Below are 26,635 nucleotides of genomic sequence, written 5' to 3'. Positions count from 1 at the left end.
AGCCAAAGCAAAGGCCTTTGGGAACTGCCAGAGTCTCAGCCACCATCCTGGAAAACAGCGGGGGAGGTGGGCCTGGAGGTGGCAAGTGAAATGTGGCTCAGGGGTCGTCATTGCCCCTTGCAGAAGGCGCTGCGGGGGAGGGAGACAACCTGCGCCCGGTTCTGGGGAGCTGGCGACGCAGTGAACCCCGCTGAGGTTGCGTTTTGCCCCAACAGTCGCTGGTGGCTGTGGGAAGGGTTGGGACCCTCTCTGAGAGCAATGAACAGCCCACATCCGGCCCCTGCTGTGTCAACTTTGAGTGGCGTGGAGATGAAGTGGTTGCTCTCCCTTGCTCGGCCACACCGGGTGTCGTGGCCCGGCAGCCGGCCTGGAGAAGTCACTGGTGCCCGGCGCGCAAAACAGGGGCGTGGGCTTCCGCGACCAAGGGCGGCAGCCGGGGGCCATCCTCGAGTTGCCCTGCATCTTCCCGCTCAGTCAGCCCCAGATTGAGGCAGGCTTCTCTGTGCGGGTTTAAATGGGTAAATGACGTCTCGCCTCATTCACCCAAACCTCCAGGCTTCTCCCCCGCACATCCTCCTCCACCCACCTGGTTTCTCCTAGACGGGTGTGCTTGTGTGTGCGACCGAAGGAGGGATAGCGAGAGATCCACGAAGGGACACGCTTGGAGTCGCTAGAGGGAGGTGTGGGACCAGCGAGGAGGGGGCTTCGCCAGGGAGGGGGTGCTGGCAGGCGGAGGGAGCGGCGGGAGGAGGCGCCGGGGGAGGAGACGGAGGCCTGGGGACAGCAGACGAGGCTTCGTCCGAGCCGAGCGCTCTTTCTCTTGCTGCGCCGTCTTGAAGCCGCGCGGGCTCGTGAGCAGCGCGAGGCAGTCAAGGTGCCTCGGTTCGCTGGAGCCGCTGCTGCCCGCTTGAGGGAAGCCGGCCCCGGGCGCGCACGCTCGCCCGAGCCCCGGCGCGCCCCGCGCCTGAGCCTGCTGACAGCTGCCGCTGGGCTCTGGCGGTCCACTCCGGGCTCCGCGGCCTCTGCCCCGCTGCACTCCACCTCCGCCCCCTCGGACTCCCTCCGCTCTGCTTCTACCCCTCCTGCCTCCAGTGCGTATCGTTTCGCAACTGCTTGCCACTCGCCCCGTGTCCGGCTGTTTTTCCATTTCCCGGCCCCCTCTTCTTGAGTACTTTACCCCCTGTATTTGGGGACAGGGACTGGAAAAGGGGCGGGTGGAGCGTCCAGTGGAGAAGAAGGAAGCGAGGCCCGCAGGAGGAGGAGGATCGGCGGACCGTGGGGAGGAGACCCCACGCCACCGTTTCTGGTCATCTCCCCTCCCGCCCCGCCCCTGCGCACACTCCCTCGCGGGCGAGCTACTTTCGGACCAGGAAAGTAAGGGCGGCCCTGGGTGACAGCGCCGCGGGGCCAATCCCGGGGTTAGCCGCGCGTCTGCTCGCTTCTCGTCCGTCGCGCTCCCAGCCAGGGCACAGCCCGGACCAAGGATGGCTTCGACCACAACCTGCACCAGGTTCACGGACGAGTATCAGCTTTTCGAGGAGCTTGGAAAGTAAGCGCCTTTGCCCGGCATCCACTTGTCCCTTTTCCAGCTGAGGGCGGGTCGCGTTGCCCCCGACCCACCGGCCTCGGTCTTGGGGCGAGGGAGTTTGGGAGACGAGAGGAGTGGGACGAGGGCCCCTGGTTTGTCAGCTCTGGGGAAGGTGCTGTCTTAGTAAGGGGAGGGAGCACAGAAGGCGTAGGACCCTTGCCCCGACTGTGGCTCATTTCGATAGTCCCTAGCCCACCTTCTCCCGGTCCCCCACCCTTCTGCACTGAGAGACTTAGTGAATTTACGATCTCTGCAGTTGTAGCTGTCATCCTGAGAAGTGTGCGCGCGTGCCTGTGTGTAATGTGTGTTTGGAGAGGAAATTAGAACCCATGTAAAATGCAACATACATCATGTTTTCTGTAAGTAGAGATGCCTCCTGGTTAGCGTGTCGGCCGTACTGAGGAGAACTCACAGCCTCAGACGGTGCCATATTTATTGATGCCGAAAGTTCAACTTGGCATGGAGACTATTTCGCATCCAGTAGTTGTTCTGTCCAGGAAAAGGGCCACCCAACAGAACCCAACCCCTTGCCCTATATCCACTGTTATTCTTTGCACCAGATTACTGCTCACCATCATTCTTCCTAGGATTTACGTGTGCATCTTTGCGTTCTCTGGGAGGATTTATTTATACAGGCAGCGGAAAAGCCCTCTGGAGACTGAGAGCGCTCTTTAGAGTAGCCTAGCATTGTGTAAAACCACCTCATTTACCCGACTGGCAGAACTACTTGGAGATATTAGGGAAGGAGGCAGGAGATCTACTCTAGACTTGTGTAAAGGGACCTAGGGGCCGAGCTGTGAATGCTGATTTTAGTAGCATTGAACCCAAACCCAATTCCTCTTTCACTAGTTTAGACTGTTACTTTTATGAAAGGGGTGGGTTTATATGTGTGTTGTTGGTTTATACTGTAATTAAAGGAAAGGTAAATATTTTTGAAGGTAATAAAAATATGTATGTATATATTGTCTGGTGTTAAAACATGGAGAATATGTCGGAAGAGCAGCTTAATTCAAATCTCTCCCCTCCCCCAGCCCAAAACAAGGCATAGAGAAATCACCATATCAGGATTTGTTAAACCACACTAATGTGCTCAAGATTGATATTTTAATGAAATTAATCGCCATCTTTACTTACTTGGAACCACATTAATTTTTTGTTTCCTACCAAAGTAAGCAGGCAGCAGATTTTTTTGCTGCTCTTCCTCTGCTCTCTTCTGTGCAGGGTTTTTCTCAGAGCATTTGGTGCTGTGAGTGTGAACTGTAAAATGTTTTCAAATTTTTTGTGCAAACAAGAGCGGTCATAATTGGCAGTTCCTTTCATTTTGTTGATTAATAATGTGTGCTCCCAGTTAGATAAAATTTACTTTTATTCTTCAACATTAAAGAAAGTCTAGGTTTCCAGGAAGAATTGTTCATTTACTGGATATTACTGTACTTCACTGGCAATCCACTAAAATCAATACAAATGCTCAGATTTTATAAAGTTTTTAATGGAATGTTATATCTGTTATATTAATGACCTGCTAATTATTGGTTTCCAGGGGGGCATTCTCAGTGGTGAGAAGATGTATGAAAATTCCTACTGGACAAGAATATGCTGCCAAAATTATCAACACCAAAAAGCTTTCTGCTAGGGGTGGGTATTTTCAACCACATATATTGGTTAATTTTGTATATGTCATGTTGATTATAGGTTCTGTTGTATGTAAATATATCGTAGTTATAACTGAATTTTAGACTTAGGTATCATATTACATATTGAGATTATTTTCTTCCTGAATGCTTCTTGGTCTGTACAGTTTAAAAATAAATGGAAAGATATAATTATTATTCGATACATTGCTATTAAAATTCTATCTGTCCTACGGGCAATAGCATGAATAACTATATTTTAAAGCAAATAAATGGCAGGTGCATTTTGCTTATAGTTTAAGTATAAAATAACTTTTAGAAAGACCATGGAATGGAAAAATATAAGTCTCACAACTGTCATAATTCCCTTTTGCTTTTGGGAGGAAAATAGGTCATAGCTCAGTTGAATCATATATTTCAATTGTAGTTACACTTGAACTTAATTCATCAAGGTATATTTAACAGTAATAGCTTTGATAAGAAAAAAATATGATTGCTATATTCTAGGAAGTTTAGTTTTATTTTGATGTTTTCTGTGTGCAGCTCAGACCTTTACTTGATCTTCGCGTTAAGGCTTCACACAGACTCATGTAATGTATTTTACACGTGTAGTTTATAGCTACAGAGATAATTCATACTCGTAAAATAGCTGTTGACATAAGCAAAAAACTTGGAGGACTCTCACTGCATTCTTTTTATTTAGTTGAACTCATGCAAAAGTACTTATGCTGAAATGTTAGGCATTCCAATTATTGTGGGCACGTGTCTGAGGTATTTCCATGGGAATTTATGGTTTGATGAAATAAAAATGAAATGAAAATGAACAAAATACCATAGTGTAAGCTCATCTCAGTGACCTGGTTTATTTCAAGTAATGAGAGAAGAAATTCCATTAGGTTTAGTTTTCCTCATTTAATATGTCTTTTCAAAAGTGCTTCTTACCAAAGTCCTGGCATCATTGCTTTTGGTCTCTGCTATGATTAGTTTTTCCATATTTATTGCAAATTCTACTTTTAACATGCATTTTAGGATTAGGTTGGTATTTTAGTTTATCCATTTGCATGGGATGTTGTTTTAATTTCCTTCATCTGATTTTGACATGATTCTGAGGAAGATCTATAAAGTAACCAGCACCATAGAATCATGGTATGAAAACTAGTGAGAAGGATATTATGTTAATTATGTTCTCTTAGTCTCTACTCCACAGGAAGGTTTTAACAGTGAAAAGGAATTGCTAAACTCTAAGTGTCATTTTAAGTTAAAGAAATGAAAATGTGTAGTTAGAATCTTTCAGTGCTTCTCTTATTTTCTTCTGTGTGCTAGATAATTTTGGCTGTGGTGGAGGTATCGTTTCTTTTGAAAGGATTACAATACCTATTCCAAGATTTTTGGTGGTGTTTCTTTCAAAACAAATCAGTGTAGTGCTTCACTTTTACTAATTTTCTTAATTAGAGCCATCCCTCTTCACTCATCTGAATTTGTGCTCCCTAAATCAAAATAACAAATATACTTGGGCCTTATCACATATATTTTACTCTCTTTTCCCTTCAATCTGTGGAGGAGAAGTCTTCTTTGGCCTGATGGAATCTCTTCTCCTTGCTACTCCACCAGTGTTCCTTACCTGCTCATATTCTGCTTCAAAGAACTATCTACGTGTCCCAAAGCTTTTTACCCCTTCTGGATTTAATGATTTTAATTACTCTACTTAGGAAAAGGTACTAGGGTGAAGAGTTAGGAGACATTCTTCTTGCCTGTTCTCTGCCATTTTTTTTCCTTGTGACTTTGGGCAAGTTTCTTAACCTGTTGTATGTTAACCTACCTAAGAGTGAGCTGGTGGAGAAGAACATTATTAATACTGTAACCAAAGGCTCTGAGTTTAACTTCTGATGCATATACCTACTGGTTGTGTGATCTTGGGCATGATAACTATATTCTCTGAGCCTCAGTTTCTTCATCTGTAAAATGGGAGTAATAACAGAATCCTTCCTCATAGGATTTTGTGTGCAATGAATGAATTAACATAGCATAGAATAGCACCTACCCCACAATATGCAGTCAATGAATATTATCTACTATTATTATCTAATAAAGTTGTCATGATGATCATATTAGATTACTTTTGTGAAAGAACTTATAAATCCAGTGGCAGCCTTGATTTAGCTATGAGAACTACGTTTGAATCTTTGCTCTACTAATTAGGTATAAAGTCTCTTTCCTTCTCTGGATATCAGGTTCTTCACCAGTAAAATGGGAAATTATACTTATGGAGTCTCATGGGGGGTTCTGAGGATTCAGGGAATTTAATAAGAATCACTTCTTAAACTGCAAAGTATTGTGTCAATTTTACCTCTTATTATTGTTCTTCTGAAAAATTACAGAACTTTTCCTTCAAAATGGTCAACAATTTTATTTTATATTGTAACACTAATTGGAGCTGGTTGTAGAATATTTGTGCCTTTGAATGAATTCATTTGTTTAACCTGTACTCATATTGAATTATAAACTCCTGAAGAAAAAAATACCATGTTTTCAGTTTTTGATATAACATTCCACAGAATTGAGGGCGTAGAAAGGGCTCAGTACAGAGTAACGAGAATCAAATATAGTTGTTGAATGACTTGTAAGTGTTAAGTACTTAATTTACTCCTAACAACAAGCAAATACTGAAAATAAATCTGTGAAGTAGTATATTAAGAGGATATGTCTTAACATGTTAATTCTTTAATGACACTCGTTTCGGAGAAAATAATGATCCAAATAAACCATTTTTGCAGAAAAATTTTTAAAAATAATGAATATATTCAAAGGCAAATGTAAAATGAATTGCAAAATAGTATGCTTGTTTTTTCTAAGGTACTGATTTTTGAGAGTTGCATATGGCAACTTTTGTGGAACATACTTTTTTTGTGCAAATTTTTGTTTGTATTTGAAATTCCATGAGTCTGTATACCCAAGCCTTTAGTCTATTTGTTTTAAGGACCAGGCAGCTTCTCCAACTCCACTAATGTTCTTTAAATATAACATTACAACTGAAAAAGAAAGGGCTATTGTTAATAAATTTAAGACCACGAGGGAATTGCCAAAAATTTGGTTACATTCCTGCATAAATTTGCACATCCAACTATACTGTCAACCAGGCATTTTTCTGTGCCTAGATTTTAATGGATTTCCAGCAGACAGTTTCAGTTGTATTTCCTCTCAGCTGTTAGTCATACATACCATATTTGGGGAACTCTGAGTCAATTGAAGAATTTCTTACCTTTTGTGTTAGCATGTGCATGCATAGAACATTCATTATACTATACTGAGCATGTAAATGAATACACTCATATATAATTTCCCTTATTTTGAAAATAAAAAGTAGTATGGAAGCATCTCAAGCATCTTATATTTTATAGGTAACTTCTATCTTCTATAAAGTTTTTGTTAGATGGGCATTGAGGGCATGCTTAGTAAATGTTGAATAATGATAATAGAATTTTTGCCTTATATTTTCACCATGAGAATTAGAAATTACACCATTTTAATCCCAAACACAGTTAGGGTAGTACTTAACAAAAGCCAACTTTTTCTGCTGTTTTGATATTCTGTTTATTTATACATGTTTAGAACTGTGCACTGTTGTCAAATTATATAAAGTCCAAGAAGAGCTGTGATTGCAGTTCAGAATCCAGTGGACTGATGGTTCTGATGGCAGATATCTTTAGAAATAGTACCTATGGTTTATTTTGCATTTCAAAGCCTCGAGGTGGTAAAATATTTTATGTGGAAGTAATGGCTTCTTGACATTCATCTTCCAGTGTATTTCTTGATCGTTAGAAACCACTTGACTGTTTATATAGAGTCTGATGTGCCACAGGCGCTGTTTTTGTAAAATATAGTACATTATAGTATAGGGTTAAAAAATAAGTTATTACAAGTATATGTTACCTCTACTCCATTGCTAAAGTTAAAAGGGATTTCATTTTATATTTCTGTAAAACTTCAGGCTTAATCAGTTAAGTCACTTTGATATTCTTTGATTTTATCAGTTTTATTAATTCCTAAATTGGTGATATTAGTAGTACATGAATCAGGACTTTATAAAACTACTTGCCCATGTATACAAAATTAGGCCTCATCTATAAAATCTAAATGTGTGTGTGTGTATATATGTATATCTGCATATATATATATATCCCTAAGTAACCCTTTTTGATGTTATAAAAGGGATGTTAAAAACTAATTCTTGCTACTTTTCTTTTATTTTTGGCATCCATGTAGTCAAGAAAGTACTGTTATTTCTCAACTTCAGGGTTACTTGTCTTGAATTGGAAGTAGAACCGAAACTATATAGATGGATTAAGTTCTGATTATACATTATTGATTTGGCAAATTGGAACAATTTGGACAAATTAAAATTTGAAGGTTTCTTGGCAAGAACAGTGTTTTAAGAAAAAAATTAATAAATCATTTTTATATTTGTACATGGAATATCCCCAACTCTTCAGTTATGGACCCAGAAGTGGCATGTGTCATCCTTATTATTTTGTATCCTTTACTTACGTTTAGTTGTATTTACATTCTTTCATAGGTCTTGATATTAAACATTCATTTTCTTCTTTTGTTGAATGAAAACATTACTGCTATTCAAAACTAGTTAGGAGATACAAATAATAAAAAAAAGTATATCCACACTTACAGGAAATAATATAATCCTTTTCTGTATTTCATTAAATAAAGAAAACTTAATAAAGAAAGTTGTTGTCAGGTGCCGTACTGTGATATTAATAACTAGTATAAACCTCTACCTGATTGTGTGAGAACTTTGTTTAGCCAATTAGATTAATTCTTCTCATTTCCATTGAAATGTTGAATAAACTGAATATAAAAATTAAAATTTAGCAGTATATCACCTTTTATGGATCTTTTTAATGGTAATAATCACAAATTACTAGAAATCTTATATGTACTGGGCTTTTCTTGGGCATCTAACTTTTTTGTTAACTAGAATTTTAATTTATTTTTAAAGTCTTTTCCTTGGGCGTATACTGAGGTTAACTCGTAGTATCTCTAGGACTGGGTTGGTATATTTTTTAACATCGGTCTTCACCATTTATTGAGGTGTAATGTATGTAGTGTTTTAATCATTGGCAATTAATTAATGATTATTTACATAGAGGCTGTATTAAAGATTTTAAGTTACAATAGTATTTTTAGTAAACTACACTGCAATGCGTTAAATGGAGTATTAGCAACTTTTTAACTCTAAAACATATCTTTATATTTCAAATCACTTTATAGATCATTAAGTATATTCACATGACTTTATGTGTTTAATAAATATTAAATGATTTCAGTGGATACTGTTAGGAAAAATAAAGGCTATCTACATAAATAGACAGAAGACATAAATGGCATTACAATTCAAGCATGAATAAAGTACTATGGGCTTTTAAAGGAGGAAAAGATTATTTCTGCCCAGGGATATAAAGAAAGGCTTTCATATAGTATTGATTTAAAGAAATTTTAAAAGCTATAATGTAGATGGGGCTTAAGTACCACCCCCCCCCACCCGAAAACAAAAGAGTCTAAATAAACGATTTGGGGAAGTTGCTCAAAGTAGTTTAAATATCTGATTATAACAAAATATTATGTTATTCATATGGTAAATTTGTTGTAATTATCAGTATACAGTTATTTTTAGAATAAAATTATTTTAAATGAAGTAGGCTATTTCTTAAGTGACAAAATTCCTCTAATTCCAGTTGAGAGGGATATAGCAATACTTAGGAGAAATCATAGACCTTTCATCTGCCATAACTTCTCTTACTCTAGCATAGGGAAACTGGCAGGTTTGAAGAGAAGAGAGGGCAGCTTTTTTTGTTAAGTTTGTTTGGTTTTGCTTTTAAATCTCTTAACTATCATTGTAATTACACACAATGACACAGTGACATCATTGGCTTTTTTAGTTACCTGACCCCCTTTTCTGGTGTTACAGTCTCATTTTAACTCCTTAGAACCATGTTTATTACTACCAAAATCAATAATGCCATCTTCATCATTAATAATAATTTAGAAAAATATAAATATTAATAGCCATTATTTGAAGAGTCTCTTCTATGAGACAATAGGTATATATTTACAAGATACTTTGTTTTATTTTATTTAACCCACACTGCAGCCTCCTAGAACAATATTATATCCATTTTAAAAAAGGATACTGAGGCTCTTGTATAAGGCCTCAAAATTAGTAACTGATTAAGAGTCAGGATTTCAATCCAGTTTTCTCTGGCTGTAAAGTCTGACTCTTTCCATTGTCACCTCCTGTTGATTGCTATTAGAGAGAACTTATCTTAACCTCTCTGTATTCACCTGTGTGTGCTTAACTGATCTTACAAACTTCAGAGTCCTTCATACAAAGCACTATGCCTTACATTTTATCTTTCCATTGCAGTGTGGGGAATTCAGTATTTCTTTGGGAAAATACATTTAGAGTTCCAACTTACGAGAGAAGATAGTCTTTTAAATGCTACTGTAACATAAGATCAAAGTGAGGGTTCAGACAGTCCCTCCATGCTATCTTCTGGAAGGAAAACAATATAGTGAAAAATGTTATTATTATAAAATGGTAGGAAAATGGTTAAAGGGGAGTTAAGTATTTTAGTAAACTTAATTCATTAACTGATTAAAAATATCTCACTATACAATAAGTTTCTAGGATTACTTCTTCTAAATGATTCAGTTGTCACTGCAAACAAAAACTCAGCCCTTCACCAAATCCCAGAGAAACCTACTCAGAAAGCTGTTCTACTCTTCTGGTTCATCTTGTTTAACCAGTGAAGAATGGAAGACAAATTTTTGTTGTTTTGTAGTTTCCTTTTGAACAACATTGTTGTATGTAGCAAATTCTTACAAAAAGGTAGCAATTTAAAGAAAAATATAAAATTGTCAAGTTCTATTTGTTGGAAAAATAAACAGGTGCAGCAAGTAATATAAAGGTACATAAAGAAAGTATTGTGATATAATATTTATATACAGTTAATTGTTTTACAGTAGGTTTCCTATTTTCCTTTAGGTTGATTACATAGGAATTTTAAAACTTTTATTGCATAAAATTTGATACATGTAATTATATCATATATATTTAATTTTATAACAATAAGCACTCAGTAAACCTCCACCCAATAACTAGAGCATTCTCCCTACTTTCAAAGCTACCTGTGTGCTTTTTGTTGATCCTTATCCCTTGTATCTCCCTGAGAGCTAATCCCTATCCCTAACTTTTTTAGGAGAGAAACCTCTTTTTATTTTTATTCATACCCTGGAGTTTTTTTTTTATATTTATTTTTATTCATACCCTGGAGTTTTTTAATTAACTGGCTGATCTCAGTGGACCAATCAGTCATTCATAGAATAAATCTATGTACCCATTTTCTAGGTAAATTGTATTTTATTTTGTGTGGTATATGTGTAAACTCGTGGAATAAAATGCATTACTTCTCATATATTAGTATATAATTTTACCCTCTCTCTTAAATATAGGCAATGCTTAATTTATTTTGATTTTTTTTAGTAACAGGAAATTATTTTCTTCCTGTGTCTGATAAACTTTTAAAATTATTTTTATATATATCTTTTTGAGACAGAATCTTGCTCTGTTGCCCAAACTGGAGTGCAGTGGTGCGATCCCCGCTCACTGCAACCTCCACCTCCCAAGTTCAAGTGATTCTCCTGCCTCAGCCTCCTGAGTAGCTGGGATTACAGGTGCACGCCACCACGCCCGGCTAATTTTTGCATTTTTAGTAGAGGCGGGATTTCACCATGTTTGTCAGGCTGATCTTGAACACCTGATCTGGTGATCGACCCACGTGGGCCTCCCAGAGTGCTGGGATTACAGTTGTGAGCCGCCGCACCTGGCCGAAATTTTATTAATGATAATGTATACACATTGAAATAAAACATGAATAACTTATATAAAAGTAACATTAAATGTAAATATAGTAAGTGAAAGTTTATCAACATTTTCTGTTTTATAAAGAAATTGTGGATAGTTGAGATATGCCACATTATGCTATTAGTGTTTAAATTAAAATTTGATGTTTTGATGAGGAAATAAGTACTTCTGCGTTTTTTTGAGGCAATGTTCTGGATAATTTGAATTTCTGCTGAGTGGTATTTGTTAGTAATACCGCCCCAAACTCGGCATATTCCCAGGAGACTCATCAACTTACCCCTCTGTCAATGGCACAATAGTTTTCCTAAACTTTCAAGCATACCTGATTTTTTTTTTCTTACCCCATCTCAACACCTTTTTCTTTTTTTCCTTATTTTTCACCATCCCAATTTGAACTCTCTTTTCTTTTTGCTTCAACTCTTTTGTTTTGGTTTTTGAGACACTGTTTCTCTGTTACCCAGGCTCTAGTGCATTTGTGAGAACCTAGCTTATTGCAGCCTCCAGTGCCTGGGCTCAAGTGATCCTTCTGCCTCAGCCTCCTGAGTAGCTGGAACCACAGTCATGTGGCACCATTCCCAAGTAGCTGTTTGTTTTTATTTTTTGTGAAGACAAAGTCTCTCTGTGTTCCCCAGGCTGGTTGGTCTTGAACTCCTGGCTGTAAAGCAATCCCCCCATCTCAGGCTCTCAAAGACCTGGGATTATAGGCGTGAGCCACTCACTGTGCCTGGCTGCTTCAACTCTTTTAGATAGCCTCCTAAATCGGTTTGGTAGATGATAGCTGCACATTTTTTATTCGTTTATTCAGCGCATCATTAGATCTTTTAGCACTCGCTGTGCTGGGCAACTTGATACGTTTTAGAGATACAGAGGTGAAAGACGTTTCTTCCTCAAGTATTTCCTGACCTATGAGTATGGATGACAGCCTGGCATTTAGTAGAGTTTGTGAAAGGGCTGTGATAGACGCGTGCACAGGGCCTTTGAGAGCATGCAGAGACAGGCTCAGGGAGGTTGGTCTCACATATTTCCTGAAAAGATTGATGTGTGAGGTTGTATTTTGAATAAATTAGGTGAATCTGCTAAAGAAGGGAGTAGGCAGCCTGTTCACAGGGAGCCTGCTCTATCTTCCTGAGGGAGTGAGTACACCTGGTACTGTTGCAGTACTCTCTCCTTTAAGATCCAGTTCAGGTGCTGCCTCCTCCGTGGTCTCTACCTTCTTCTCTCACCTCTCCTTACTTTAGCCAGAGAGATTGTTATCTCCTTCTTTGTCCTTTCAATAGATCTTTCATATCTTATGGAGCTTGCCAGATTTCTCCCCTTGTATTGCAGTCATACATGCTGTGGCCTTCAGGCATTTGGTGACGTTTCTTAGTTTATCTTCAGTCTGTGCCTGGCACAGTAATTAATATTGCAGATACTTGTAAATGTTTGTTGGATAAATGGACAAATAATTGCATGACCAAGTAAGATTCTATATATTGAAATAGACATGCTTCAAAGAGAAACCTATGACTGGCAAAGTGAATGAAAATTGACTAAGACTTCATCTTCATGTCAAATGGCATACAATAATTCTATAAATTGATTTCTAATTCACAAATTATTTCATAAGTTCTGTCATGACAAATTCTGCTTTATTGGAAAGAGTTTTGTATAATTCAGTATTTTCTTTTTGAGCAACTACTTGCAAATTCTTATTGCTGCTTTTTTTAAAAACCATGTATTATAAAGTGGCTCATTAATGAGGGCTAACGTTCTCATGGTCTGTGTATCCATCAGCACCACTTTAATAATTCCAGACTCGTGTCATGATTAAATTATTTTAACATGTTTGAGTTTAAAAAAATTTTGATCCATTCTACAGAGGTAACTGATTTCTTACTTTTTCGTTTATTTTTTGACAAAGCTCATTTTTAAGCAGTATGGTGACACTTTATAGAGTTTTAGATGTACATATCATGTATGTTATTTGCTTAGAGGATGTTTGTTTTTTTAGTAAAGGCAGTTAGAGGCTAGCTGTTTCAACTGCTGTGTCTGTCGCTGAGAAATTTGGTGAGGGAGAGTGTACTTGTTTCTGTATTGGAAGGCTCTTATATGTTGAAAAGCACTTGTGTTCTCTCCTCAAGGAAATTTCTTGTGTGATATGTTGCAAGACACTGGGCGGGGGGAGGATGGTTCATAATTCTATAGCTTTACAGTGCTAATATATATACTAAATTAGAGACATATTTCTGATAGCTATTCCAATATATTTAATGTTATATATTACATTCTATTTATAGCTCTTACATATGAGAAAATATTCTTTTCATAAAAATATTCCTATCATATTTTTAAATGATGACTTAAAGACTTTAGTCATAGTGGCAATAGTGATTTGGGGAATTAGTGCAGATGTACATTTTGGCAGTTTTGTAGAAATTGTATCCATGATGAATATTTTATTACTTTGATAAAATGAATTTTATATGCTTTAATACTAAATATTAATATTTTAGGTATAGAGAGAATTACAAACTTCAGACATACCTCTGAAATAAATTTTTATTTATTACAGTTTTGTATAAATACATGTTAAAATAATCATATCATAAAATATATATATTCTAATTACAGAATTTGGGGAAATATAGAAAAATAGAATGAGGGAAAGACACATTTGTAGTTCATTTCCCCCAAACAAGCACTGTTAACATTTTGTCACTTCCTTTTTCTTTAGAATACTGGACTAAAATAGTACAATTTTGTGTCCTGCTTTTTTACTTAAAATTATAAAATTTCCCTATGTACTACAAATCTTTTGAATTCTTAATAAGTGAATTATACTTCACTAAGTGACTAGAACACCAATTAATTATTTTGGTATTCTTAGTATTTTTTTTAATTTTTGCTTTTTGCTATGATGACTGGCACTATTATAAACATTCTTTTGTATAACTTTTTTTTATAGTTCTGATTAGTTTCTTAGGAAATATTCATAGAGGAGAATTGATGGGTTAGAGGATTAAATGTCATCGAAATTTTTCTTGCCTAATTACTTCCTGTAAATTTTGTACGTTTCCACCAATGACAAAGTATGCGAGCGAGAAATTGAATTTTAAGGAGTGTGATTCTAAATTTCAATTCCAATTTAACAAAAAATGCTTATTCACCATGTTCTGGTCCTTCTGCTAGGTGCCGGATAAATGAAGTTACAAAGGACAAAAGTCCCTCCTTTCAAGGTGAACAGATGTAAAGTCAAGTAAAATTACCATTCAGGTTGATAAATCTAACAATGGGAGAGTTTACTGGGTTCTGAGGTGTAGGAAACAACTGTTGGGTTGATGAGAGGTCAGGGAAAACGTCCTAGAGGAGCAGATGTTTGAATTGGCTTTCCAAAAGAATCAGTTTTGGACTGAGAGATAGGTAGGAAAAAAACAAGTTTCAAAGGATATGATGAAAAAATACTCATGAGAAGCCAGAATATTTGAAAGTACCAATAAAGACTGAACTTGAGATAAGCACTTTCTAACTCTTGGTGATCAACTTATCAGGTATAGAGTTTTATGAAAGCATGCAAAAACGGATGAAAAGAATGGGAATTTTTTCTTCCAATGAATCATTAAGTATAGCAAGAGCTGTTGGAGGTTCTTAAATAAGGCAGATTATGGAGTTTTACAACACTGAAGTATTTGAAATGAACAGGTGATAAGAGAGGAATAATTAACCTCTTTCCTAACTCATATTTTGTTTTAGTGAGCCTTGGGTCAATACAAAAAGTTAAGAGTAACTAAGTAGAAAATAAAGGACTGGAGGATAATTAGAAATTAAAAAAAAAAAAAATCAGCTAGTACTTTAAAGTGCACTAGACAATCCAGTTTGTATTTATAAATAAGAAAAGGTAGTTCCTGTAGTTGCAGTATGGATTAATGACTGTTTAAAAAGCTTCATAGGTTTCTGCTCAAATCCAAAACTAAGATGTCTAAAAATGGTAGTGACATTATTAACTGCTTGAATGCCTGTTGTCAAGATAGTGCTTGGCACCCACCACAGGTATTTATTGAATACATGAAGGAATAAAATGATTCCCAAACGATATCATCTTATGATTAATGAATACACATTTGAGGACCTAGAACTTTTAGCAGTAAGATTTGCATACACTTTTCCTAACTATTGCATGTTTTTGTTTTTTTTAAAAAAAGAAAAGTTCAGAATTCTACTGTTAGATTAATTCTGTGATATAGTTTATAATTTAGCATAAGCTGGTAATAGGAAAATAGTCACTTCTTTAATCCCATGATTTAAATAATGAAACAGTCTTCCACTCACTTAGAAGACAACTTTGACTTAAATATTTAGCCTCCCTAGCAAGGCCCAGCTATGAAATTTTTTCCCTGTTTTTAGAAGATTTTAGCAACAGTAAAAAAACTTAATATGTAAGATTTTGCTATTTTTGTTAGTTTTGAGGACTGCTTGCCTTGTAGTTTAAAGGGGGAAAAAGGATCATTGTTTTACTCAATATATTTATATATATTATTAATGGTAGTTTTTTTTTTTTTTTTAGTTGATGTAGGAACTTTGGGAGTAGAGCAGAAAGCCTGTTGACTTCAAAAATAGTGACCCAGGGTTGGTATAATCATTAGAAAGCAGGCTGGGAAAAATCCTAATTCCAGACCTCAAGTAGAATTTTAGTATCAGAGTCACTCCTGTTCCCTAAATGTAGATCTCCTGATTTCAGGCCATTTTTAATTCTAATAGAATTAGAGGAGAAGACAAATAAAAGCTGTCAAAGAGAACTATTTACCTCCTATAGATAGGATTGAGACCTACTTTTCTGTAATTTTTTAAGTTTTTTTGGGAACAATTTCTTTGGGTTGACTTTGCCCCCTTCACCCAATGCATCTGTGTGATCAGGAGAAGGGAAAACAAGATTTAATTGTTAACTTTTAAAAAGTCCATTTGAAAGAAAAAAATATATACTGTCTTATATTGACATAGAACCACTTATTGGGTTACCTTCAACACTGTATCCTCCATTTAGTGCTGATAATCGTAATGTCCATAATCTCCCAATAACAAGATAATAAAGAGGCTCTGAGGCATGAACAGGGGTGGCTAAAGGATCATTGAGGTCACTTTTAAAATAATAATGATTTATAGAAATGGAGTTAATATTTGTTGACCTTCTACAAACTTTAAAATAGATACAAGGTTTTAAGGTATCTGTTTTGAAATAATCCAAACCAAATAAATCTAAACTTAGAAATACCAGTATTAGAAATATACAGTGAACACACACAACGTCAATTTTGAAAACAGCACTTAGCTTTGAGAGGATAATTTCTCCTTCACCCTGAATGCAAATGATTTATTCAGCCCTTCTGTATTAAGCTTAGGGGATAAAAGAGGGAAATGGAGTGAGAAATGAGTCTTTGGAAAATTATTATAACTCACACTAATGCTTATTTAGCATCTTTCATTCAAAGACCTTAAGACATTTCCTAATTGAGTTCCATAGTACTTCTGGAGTGTGGGTAAGGGGCATTCAGAGACTGCTGTACCCAGTGCTGTAAGGCCTGCCATCCCCGAGTGGCATGTTGCAGCTGTTTTGTAGGGTGCATCATATTCCCTTCTGGGCCAGATAATGGAGGAGACAGCATTATCACAGGAATGAATTACCTGGATTGGAATTTGGCCAGCTTTCTGGGTCAGAAACCCTATTCCTATAAAAATATTCTATCTTTAAAACATTTTAGATTCTGCTTTATCCCCAAGAAAATAAACTCTACATCATTTGTTTTCTGCCAATATCTTTGGGAGCTTAACATTAATATTGAAGAATGTGACAGCCTATGTCTACTGTTAATGAGGAAAGAAAACGAGGTTAGCATTTTATCTAAAAGATATTAGAAGAGAAAAACTATTTGTATTATGCCTGCCAAAAGTAAGCTGTGAGGTGCCAGGTGCGGTGGCTCACGCCTGAAATCCCAGCACTTTGGGAGGCTGAGGCAGGCAGATCATGATGTCAGGAGATCCAGACCATCCTGGCTAACACGGTGAAAACCTGTCTCTACTAAAAATACAAAAAAAAATTAGCTGGGCGTGGTGGCGTGCGCCTGTAGTCCCAGTTTCTTGGGAGGCTGAGACAACAGAGTGGCGTGAACCCTGGGGGTAGAGCTTGCAGTGGGCCAAGATTGTGCCACTGCACTCCAGCCTGGGTGACAGAGCAAGACTCCATCTCAAAAAAAAAAAAAAAAAGTAAGCTGTGGCGGTCATGAACATAATAACATATGACCAGGTCCCATAAAAAACTTACTAACTGGTTTGATGAACAGGAGACATACATAGATAATTATGAAGAAGATATATATGTATCTTCAGTATCAGAAGAAAGTATTATGAGAATTCAATGTAGCCTAGTGATGACATTTAATGGTAGAAGCAAGAAAGGTAACATTGACGAAGCAGAAGTTGTGATGCATAGAAGGAAGAAAGAAGGACAAAGACACAGGAATGCAGGAAAGTATCTAATGTTTAGGGAAGAACCAAAAATGTTTATTTGGGCAAAGGATAGACAATCTCGGAAATCAGGAAAGAAAAGGTTAAAAACACATAAAAGTAGTTTACCAAATTGCGAATGTGCTCTTAAGTATACCAGAGACACATTAAAGAAAGCCTCTGAAGTTACTTGGTAGCAGTGAATGAATAGGATTGATTGGCCTAGAGTATGAGAGACGCTGAGATTCTGAAACCTTAAGATAATAAGGGATAAGGCAGGAGAACACAAGGAGGACTGAGGTTTCAAAGCTGAGTCATGTGGAGAATTAGTTTTCACGTAACAAGTTGAGAAGTGAGAATCAAGAACTGATTTAGATGAGGGAAAATGATTAATTGACATGTATTGAGGTATATGCAATATATTCACATTGAATTATCAAAAAGACCTTTGAAAATTGGGTGTGGTCCTTGAGAAAGTGCCTCTGGAGACCATGCAATGTACTGCATAGGTTACCAGCATTGGCTATGAAATCAGATTGCCAAGATTCAAGAACTGGCTCTACCACTTCCAAGTTCTTATGACCTTCCCAAGCCTTGATTTTCTTATCTATAAAACTGTGATAATCAATTTTGCTGCTATGATAATCGATTTTGTGATTCATTTGCACAGAGAAGATAGTAGAAGCTATGCTAGTGGATAAGACAACAAAGGAGAGTATAGAAAGGAAAGAAAAGAGGGCCTAGGATAGTGTTGCAGGGAAATACTGCATTTTAATGGATGAAAAGAGGGCTAGTTTAGGATAAATGGAAGGATATGGCAGAAAGGTATGAAGGAAATTAGGATAATGCAGTGATTTGAATTCTGAGGGAGGGAATTTTTGCAAAGGAGGGGTGGCTCGTAATGTTCAGAATTGTAGAAAAGCAGAGAGAAATGAAAACCAAGAAAAGCCCTCAATTTCCCTTATGGCAGAATTTCAATAGTGTTTAGGACAAGGTCATGAGGATTGGGTCATTAGACTGTTACTTGTTTTCGTATGCTCAGAACCTAGCACATTGCATAAAATATAACAGGTATTTAATGTTTGCTGAAGGATAAAGAATTAATGACTTTCTTGGGATTAAGGAACAAATGGAGATAGCATGCAAAAAGTTTGCTTGTTTAAGAAAATAGGGGGCCTGGCATGGTGGCTCACGCCTGTAATCCCAGCACTTTGGGAGGCCGAGGTGGGCGGATTACGAGGTCAGGAGATTGAGACCATCCTGGCTAACACGGTGAAACCCTGTCTCTATTAAAAATACAAAAATTTAGCCGGGTGTGCTGGTGGGCGCCTGTAGTCCCAGCTACTTGGGAGGCTGAGGCAGGAGAATGGCGTGAACCCGGGAGGCGGAGCTTGCAGTGAGCCGAGATCCCTCCACTGTACTCCAGCCTGGGCGACAGAACAAGACTGCGTCTCAAAAAAAAAAAAAAAAAAAAAAAGGCGGAGGGGAAGAAAAAAGAGAAAAAGAGAGTTGGGAGTAATTCCAGGGATTTGTCAGGTCAAGGGAATTAACTTTGGGGATAAATAAAACCAAAGCTTATTTGAAAGAAGAGGAAAAAGACTAAGTAAGGAAGGGAAGGACTGATAATGCAAGGAAAGAGGGTAGTATTTATTGAGCACAGTTGAGGAGGTTGTGGGCATGAGTGAGAAGAAATTAGTTTAGGGAAAATGCATTCTTTTTCCTCAGCGGGCAGCAAGAGAGTGAGAAAACAGCACATACTGAAAGGTTTTGAGGTGGCGAAGAGGACAGTTACAGTTCTGCTGAGAAGAAGAGAAATAGAAGTGAGGTTGAGAAGTTGAATGGTCTTTGGAGATTGTAGAAAGGAGGCAACCAAGAGCATTGTGCAGTAGTAGTAACAACCTGAATCATTAGCAGGTTCAGGCCTTGAATCTAGCACCAAAGTGTCCAAAAATGGCTCCCAGAACCTATGGCTCAGCAAGGTGAAACTGCAGAGATTCTGGCATTTTTAAAAGATTTAAGGAGAAAGGTATCTTTTGTTTACATTAATTTTTCTTAATTCACATGGCTAGTAATAATAGAGCAACTAGAATATAAACCCAAACTAGCTAATAGCAAAACCCTTAATATTGTCATTCTATTATGTTCCTTCCAGGTTGCATCTAGCAGAGAGTTGAGGTGAGGGAGGCAGTTAGAAAGCAAAAAAATTGAAAATCAAATTTATTCTCTAGGAATAACTGCCAGAATGATGTCATTTTGGAATGTTCAGTAGTATATTTCTTTTTCTATCTGAAAGTGAAACCTGGGAAATCTTTAATTTACAATCTAAGTTTCCCTTATTACTTTTCAATTTCATTCCATTTTTCTGCATAAACAAAGGACTCAACAGGCAGCTTTTGATGGCTCAGGGTTGTACATAGTTTTTATCAGTAGGAAAGTACTATTTATAGATAAAAATTATCATAGATCAGAAATAGGTAGTACATGCTATGAAAACATAAGTTGGTTCATCCTGGATGTCATATTACCAAAGTTGAATATGGTTCATCATCGTGAATATTCTATTTCTTGTGCCTTGCTTACATTCCTATCTATATGTCTCTGGTTTAGTGACTGTGATGATTGGGACTTTTGGTTTGGTAAGTTTTCCCAAAAGCCATTGGTATTCCTAATGCTTTTTTAAAAAGTCTGTCTCTTTTTAAAATTTGCTTTTCCAAGTTCACTACAAAGGCTTACTTTGCTCCCTGAGGGAAAAAAAAATGAACTCAAGAATTGTTATTGAAGTAGGTGTCCTTAGTGGGTGTTTGATGTCATTTTTTCTTTTTACATAAAGTGTTTTTTTTCCGGCCGGGCGCGGTGGCTCAAGCCTGTAATCCCAGTACTTTGGGAGGCCGAGATGGGTGGATCACGAGGTCAGGAGATCGAGACCATCCTGGCTAACATGGTGAAACCCTGTGTCTACTAAAAAAAAAAATACAAAAAAAAAAAACTAGCCGCGCGAGGTGGCAGGCACCTGTAGTCCCAGCTACTCGGGAGGCTGAGGCAGGAGAATGGCGTAAACCCGGGAGGCGGAGCTTGCAGTGAGCTGAGATCAGGCCACTGTACTCCAGCCTGGGTGACACAGCAAGACTCCGTCTCCAAAAAAAATAAAAAATAAAAATAAATAAAATTTTTTTTCCACTTTATTATTCTTTTGCCCATTTCTTCTCTCATTACTATCACTATTGATGTTTAAAATCCAATTATTCCTGATTTTTCCCTTCTCTACCACACTATTTCTCACAAACAAAACAGTTTCTTGAGTTCAGACTTCAAAGTTCCAGAAGACATCTACTTTGTACCTTCCCTTGTTATTAGCTTTTATCTAATAAGGAAAGTTTGATATTTTTTATGCTGAAAATTTTGTAACCCTTGGACTTTGTTTATCTGGTTCCCAAGGGCTCTCATGTCTTAAATTGTTCTCATTATGTCAGTCATCATTTATTTGTTCATTCATTTACTCATCTATAACAAATATTTATTGAGCAGCTGCTATGTGTAGGCACAGTTCTTGATTCTGGGGGTAGATTGGTAAACAGAGTTAAGATGAGAGACATGGCTAAAGGCATTTGGATAGATAAGTACCATGCAGTGCTATAAAGAAAATATAGAAGGGCTGTAAATTAGATAATGACCTCATTGGAGTTACTTTAGATAGAGCTGAGGATGAAGCATTTGAGCTGAGGCATTAATGATGAGAAGAAAATACGAAGAAAGAACATTCCAGGCCAAAGGACTAAGGTGACAGTGAGCTTGCACAGGAGTAGAAAGAAAGTCAATGTGGCTGGAATGTAATTAGCAAGGAGGAGAGAAGTACATGATGATGTTGGGAGGTAGACAGGGGATGGATTATGTAGTCTTTTAGCCAAGTTAAGGAATTTGGATCTTATTTTAAATGCATTGATAAACCATTTAAGGATGTGGAGCAGGGAAATAATGTGATAGGATTTTGTTTTAAAAAATATCTCTATAGCTGCCATGTGGAGAATACATTGTAAGCAAGTGTGAGTGAAAGCAAGACTATAGTAGTCTCTCTCCCCTTATCTATGGGGGATACATTCTAAGACCCCCAGTTGATGTCTGAAACTACAGATTGTACAAAACTATATATACTGTATTTTTCCTATACATACATAAATATGATAAAGTTTAATTTATAAATTAGTCACAGTAGGAGATGAACAAGTACTAATAAAATAGAACAATTATAATAATATACTATAATAAAAGTTATTCTGTGCATGTAACTGTTGCCGTTTGAAGTGCGACAGCAAAACTACATAAATTTTTTCTCCTTTTTCACAATTTTGTGGATAGATTTATTCTTACCATAGATCTTAGCATACACATTATTTTATTTCCTTATTAAGTGGAGAACTTTCATCTTTTCACTTAAAGGAAGTGAAAGCTTCCTTTGCTTAATGGCTTCTCCTTGGCATATTCCAATTGCCAGTATCACTACTCTTGCACTTTGGGGCCGTTATTAAGTAAAATAAGGGTTACTTGACCACAACACTGTGATACTGCAGCAGTCTGTGATAACTAAGATGGCTGCCAGGAGGGTAGCATAAACAATGTGCATCCACTGGACAAAGGGATGATTCACATCCTGGGCTGGACAGAGTTGGGCGTTACAAGATTTTATCATGCTTCTCAGAATGGCATGCAATTTAAAACTTATGAATTGTTTATTTTGGAATTTTTCCACTTAATAGTTTTGGACTGTGGTTGACTGCAGGTTGCTGAAACCTCAGAAAGCAAAACTGAATTAAGAGGAGACTACTATAGTTAGGGGACTCCTATAGTTAGGAGACTCTTGCAGTCTGTGGGAGATGTGAAGGTGACATTAGAAGTAGTGAGAAGGATGGATTTTCGAGGAAGAAATTTAGTACTTGCTGATGGAAAGGTTGTGAGGTGTGAGGGAAAGTGAGGAGGCATGACTACTTGATCTACTACTAGATCTACTAATAGATGATTACCAGTCAAACCAACTGTCTAATGGTGGCACTGTAACTGAGAAGGGGAAAAGTAGAGTATACTACAATTGAAGTGGGAAATCAAGAGTCCAGGTCTTGGCTTAAATGTGAGATTTATTACCCCTTACCTATTAGCAATGATTCATCATTCTTACCTCTTCCTCTCCCTCAAACCCAGGCAACCACTTATCTACTTTCTGTCTCTATAGATTTTATTCTGAACATTTCATCATACAATGTGAACTTTTTTTTTTTTTTTCTGACTGGCTTCTTTCACCTAGCATAATACTTTCAAGGTACATCCATAGTATAGCACGTGTTATTGTTAAATAATATTTCATTATATGGGTATACCACATTTTGTTTATCAGTTCATCAGCTGAAGGGCATTTGGGTTATTTCTACTTTTTATCCATTCTGACTAATGCTGCTGTGAACATTTATGTCCAAGTTTTTTGTGTAGACAAGTTTTTATTTCTCTTGAGATATACCTAGGAATGGAGGAAATACTGTACATACACATATTCAAGAAATACAAAGGAAACAGCTTATGAGATAGTACTCTATAGTATCGTATAGGAATCAATTATTACTAAACAGATGAATTTGCATTATAACACATGTGCATATAATTAATAGCCAAGGAACTTGCAATAGTTTAGATATTTTAAAGTGTGAAAAAGAAATGGAGTGAAGAGGATGAAAGGGGTCAAGGGCTAAAAAACTGCTCATTGGGTACTATGCTTAGTACCTGGGTGATGGGTTCAATCATACCCCAAATCTCAGCATCACATAGTGTATCTTTGTAAGAAACTTGCACATGTATCCCCTGAATCTAAAATAAAAGTTGAAAAAACAGGACATGGAAGTTGAGTTTCAGAATAGGAAAGTAGATTATGACCATTTTCACTTTGTGAATGAGAAGAAGTATTATATCATGTAGGAAAGTTTTTATTTAACCATGATTTTAAATTATGCCCGGAGTTGAAAGAAACATCTATTTCATGTCAAAGAAACATCAACCTATTATTGAATGATCTCTTTACTCATGTCAATTATTACTAGAAAGAATTTGGCATGGGAGCTTTATTCGTATCATAGACTTTTGTTGGACTATTGATGTGGATGGCTATTTTTCTTTCAATTGAGTGGAAAGTTTTGTAAGTCTCATACTGGATCCACCCGTTCCTGTTCCCCTTTTGTTGGCGAGTGCCTGTTTTTGCATATTACTTGCTGGGCTGTGGCAGATACCCACAGCCTATTGACACTGGCATAAAATTTGCTAGGCTTTTGCTTTTGGGGTAGGAAGCTGTGCTTGGGATTAATAGGGGCCTGAGGACTGAGGAGAAGTAGATTGAAATTGTCTTTCACTAAAACCTGGGGTTAGTTTGATGGTCAGTGTGAAGTTTCCATTTTAATCTTTCAAATTGAAGAGTACATTTAGGATTCATTGAAGACCTAATAATGCAACACCCTGCCTTTCTTTCCAGTGAAATTTGAATGTTGAATTTCAGTTCTTTTGCAGCATTGTATTTTCTTGATCCGCCTGACAGAACAAGATTAACACATCTATGAAGTATTTCCATTTACACTGTTGTTCTAAGTGTTCTGAACAGTAAGGAATTGAAAAGAACAAAGAAAGTATTTTTTGAAGGAATATTTGAATTCACAGTTAATATTTATTTTTACAAATCAAAAACCCATTTGTGGGATGTGTTATTTATTTTTGTATTTATTTAAAATTTGATGTATATTTCCAAGTGAGTTAGTAAATATTGTTCCCCATATTACATCATTTATAAAACGCTTCAATTAATTTTTAAAACTAGGCTGGATTAATATCCTTTTAAAGCCTTTCAGAGTTGACTCTTCCCCCAAAATTTTCAATGACGTGGGAAAATTCATATTGGGGAAATTTCCCTTAATATTTGAGTGGTGAATATATACTAATATTATTTCATTGTATTTTTAGTGATATATTTAGTATATGGAGATATATACATACATAGACAGGATTCTTAAGAAGGAGATACAAGAACCATAAAAAGTTATGTTTTGCCAGAATTATGTTTTGCCAGAATCCAGTAAAGAGGATAATAACACATTAAAAATATTTTTTGCATTCACTCATTGTGCAATATCCTATTTTCATTTAAAAAAAAAAATCAGGTTGGTAAGTCTACTGGAAATATGAGACTGCTCAACTTTCCCACACATTCTTTCTCCCTTGTGGGTTTTCATATGGGTATATTTAAACAGCTGCATGAAACCATTATTTGTGGAGGATGGATTGGAAGGGAACATTTACAGACCATCTTGTATAACATTTAGGTCTTCTTTAGGCAGAACCATCAGAGAACTAAGTATAGTGATTTTTATAGATAGGAGTTTATTATTTCATCTAACTTATTTTTTCTCACAATTTTTTTTTTTTTTCAAAGAACATATTTAGATTCTTCACTCATTCTTGTGGGGTTGTGCTATACAAAACTGTGATTTATCACTTCTTTTATAGATGATTGGAAACTTTGATTTCTAACCTTAGCAAGATGACCGTAGGCAGTTTGGTTGACTTATTGTGATTTGAAGAAGCCTATTTTGAAGTTGTGAGAAATAATGAGGAAACCTGAAAGGCACATTGTCTTGGGCGCATATTTACCATGTGACTATGGCTTTCCGGATGGAGAGAACAAGTTAAAAATTAAAAATGAGTGGTTCTAGATCTTGCCTACATTCATTGACCCAAATGAGATCTCTTCACTCCTTCCCAATCCATATTCTCATTTACTAGAGAGGTTGATGTTTTGTTTTGGATCTAGTTCCAATTTTATTATTATAAAGAAATGCTATCTTTAAAGATAAACATTCACAACCAGACGATACGAAATGTTTACTAAAGCATTGTAAAAATGCTATTATACCTTAATGAAAATATAAAGGACAGCGAAGGATAGATGCAGTTAATAAAGTTTTTTTATATTATGGAAAAATATTTGTAATATAAAATCCACCATTTTAACTGTTTTTAAGTGTACAATTCAGTGGCATTAAGTACAGTCACATCGTTGTACAACTGTCACCAATATCTATTTCCAGAAATTTTTCATCTTCCCTCACTAGAACTCTATATTCATTAAGTGATATCTCTCTGTTCTTCTCTCCCCTCAGTCCCTGGCAATGACCCTTTCACTCTGTCTCTGTGAATTTGACTACTCTGGGTACCTCATGTATGTGGAAGCATACACTACTTGTCTTTTTCTGTCTCATGTGTTTTACTTTGCATATCTTCAAGGCTTATCCATATTGTAGCATGCATCAGAATTTTATTTCTTTTTAAGACTGAATAATAGTCCATTTTATGTATATACCACAGTTTGTTTATTCATTCATCTGTTGATGAACACGTAGGTTGCTTCTATCTTTTGGCAATTGTTAACAGTCAAGATTTTTTGGATTTGTCCAAAAGGTATATATGATTATTTTATATATATATATATATATACACACACAAAGGTATATATGATTATTAAATTGAACATTCTAATTGGATGAAATGAAAAGACAGGGTATCAGTGATAGAGTTTATAATTTTGATTTCTTTATTGTACACAGGAAAGTGCAAGATCATTTTACCCCCAAATACTATTATTATGTTGTAAACTGCTTACTTTGAATGTTCTATGACATAAATAGAGAAGTTGGAGTATACATCATGATGCATATTTATTTACCTGAAGGGAAAGATGGAATTTTTCATAATGTGCTTATTGGATATTCTGATGAACTCGACATTGCCAGTTCTGAACTCTCATTTATATTTTGAGTTCTTAGTGTATGATAATGTGATTTAATGAATCATGAGGAACCAGAGGGATATTTTTGCCTTTTTAAACTTTCAGCTTTGTAGTATACATTTTTTCTTTAGCCCTTCATTTGTTTTTCGTAATTATTTTTCACTTAACTAGTTTTATCATATTAGTTTTAATATGAA

At 36.6% G+C, this 26,635-nt stretch overlaps 1 protein-coding gene across 33 annotated transcripts in view; it reads left to right on the top strand.

Moving 5' to 3' along the window:
* The first annotated feature begins 625 nt into the window (after nucleotides 1–625).
* The window catches only part of CAMK2D (calcium/calmodulin dependent protein kinase II delta), a 322,125-nt gene continuing 296,115 nt past the window's right edge, over nucleotides 626–26,635 (top strand). For 23 of the 33 annotated variants that reach the window (XM_033215084.1, XM_033215075.1, XM_033215091.1 and 20 more), the window contains exons 1-2: nucleotides 814–1,549; nucleotides 3,129–3,223. In XM_033215084.1, the coding sequence (XP_033070975.1) occupies nucleotides 1,485–1,549; nucleotides 3,129–3,223 (160 nt within the window). In that variant the 5' untranslated portion in view covers nucleotides 814–1,484. Of the gene's footprint in view, nucleotides 1,550–3,128; nucleotides 3,224–26,635 lie in introns of all 33 variants that reach the window. The other 10 variants (XM_033215078.1, XM_033215092.1, XM_033215067.1 and 7 more) reach the window with 2 other exon arrangements.

Source organism: Trachypithecus francoisi, unplaced genomic scaffold, assembly GCF_009764315.1.
Source record: "Trachypithecus francoisi isolate TF-2019V2 unplaced genomic scaffold, Tfra_2.0 Lachesis_group1, whole genome shotgun sequence".
Taxonomy (NCBI): domain Eukaryota; kingdom Metazoa; phylum Chordata; class Mammalia; order Primates; family Cercopithecidae; genus Trachypithecus; species Trachypithecus francoisi.
The sequence above is the reverse complement of the archived record's forward strand: the minus strand, read 5'-3'. Positions and strand labels throughout refer to the sequence as shown.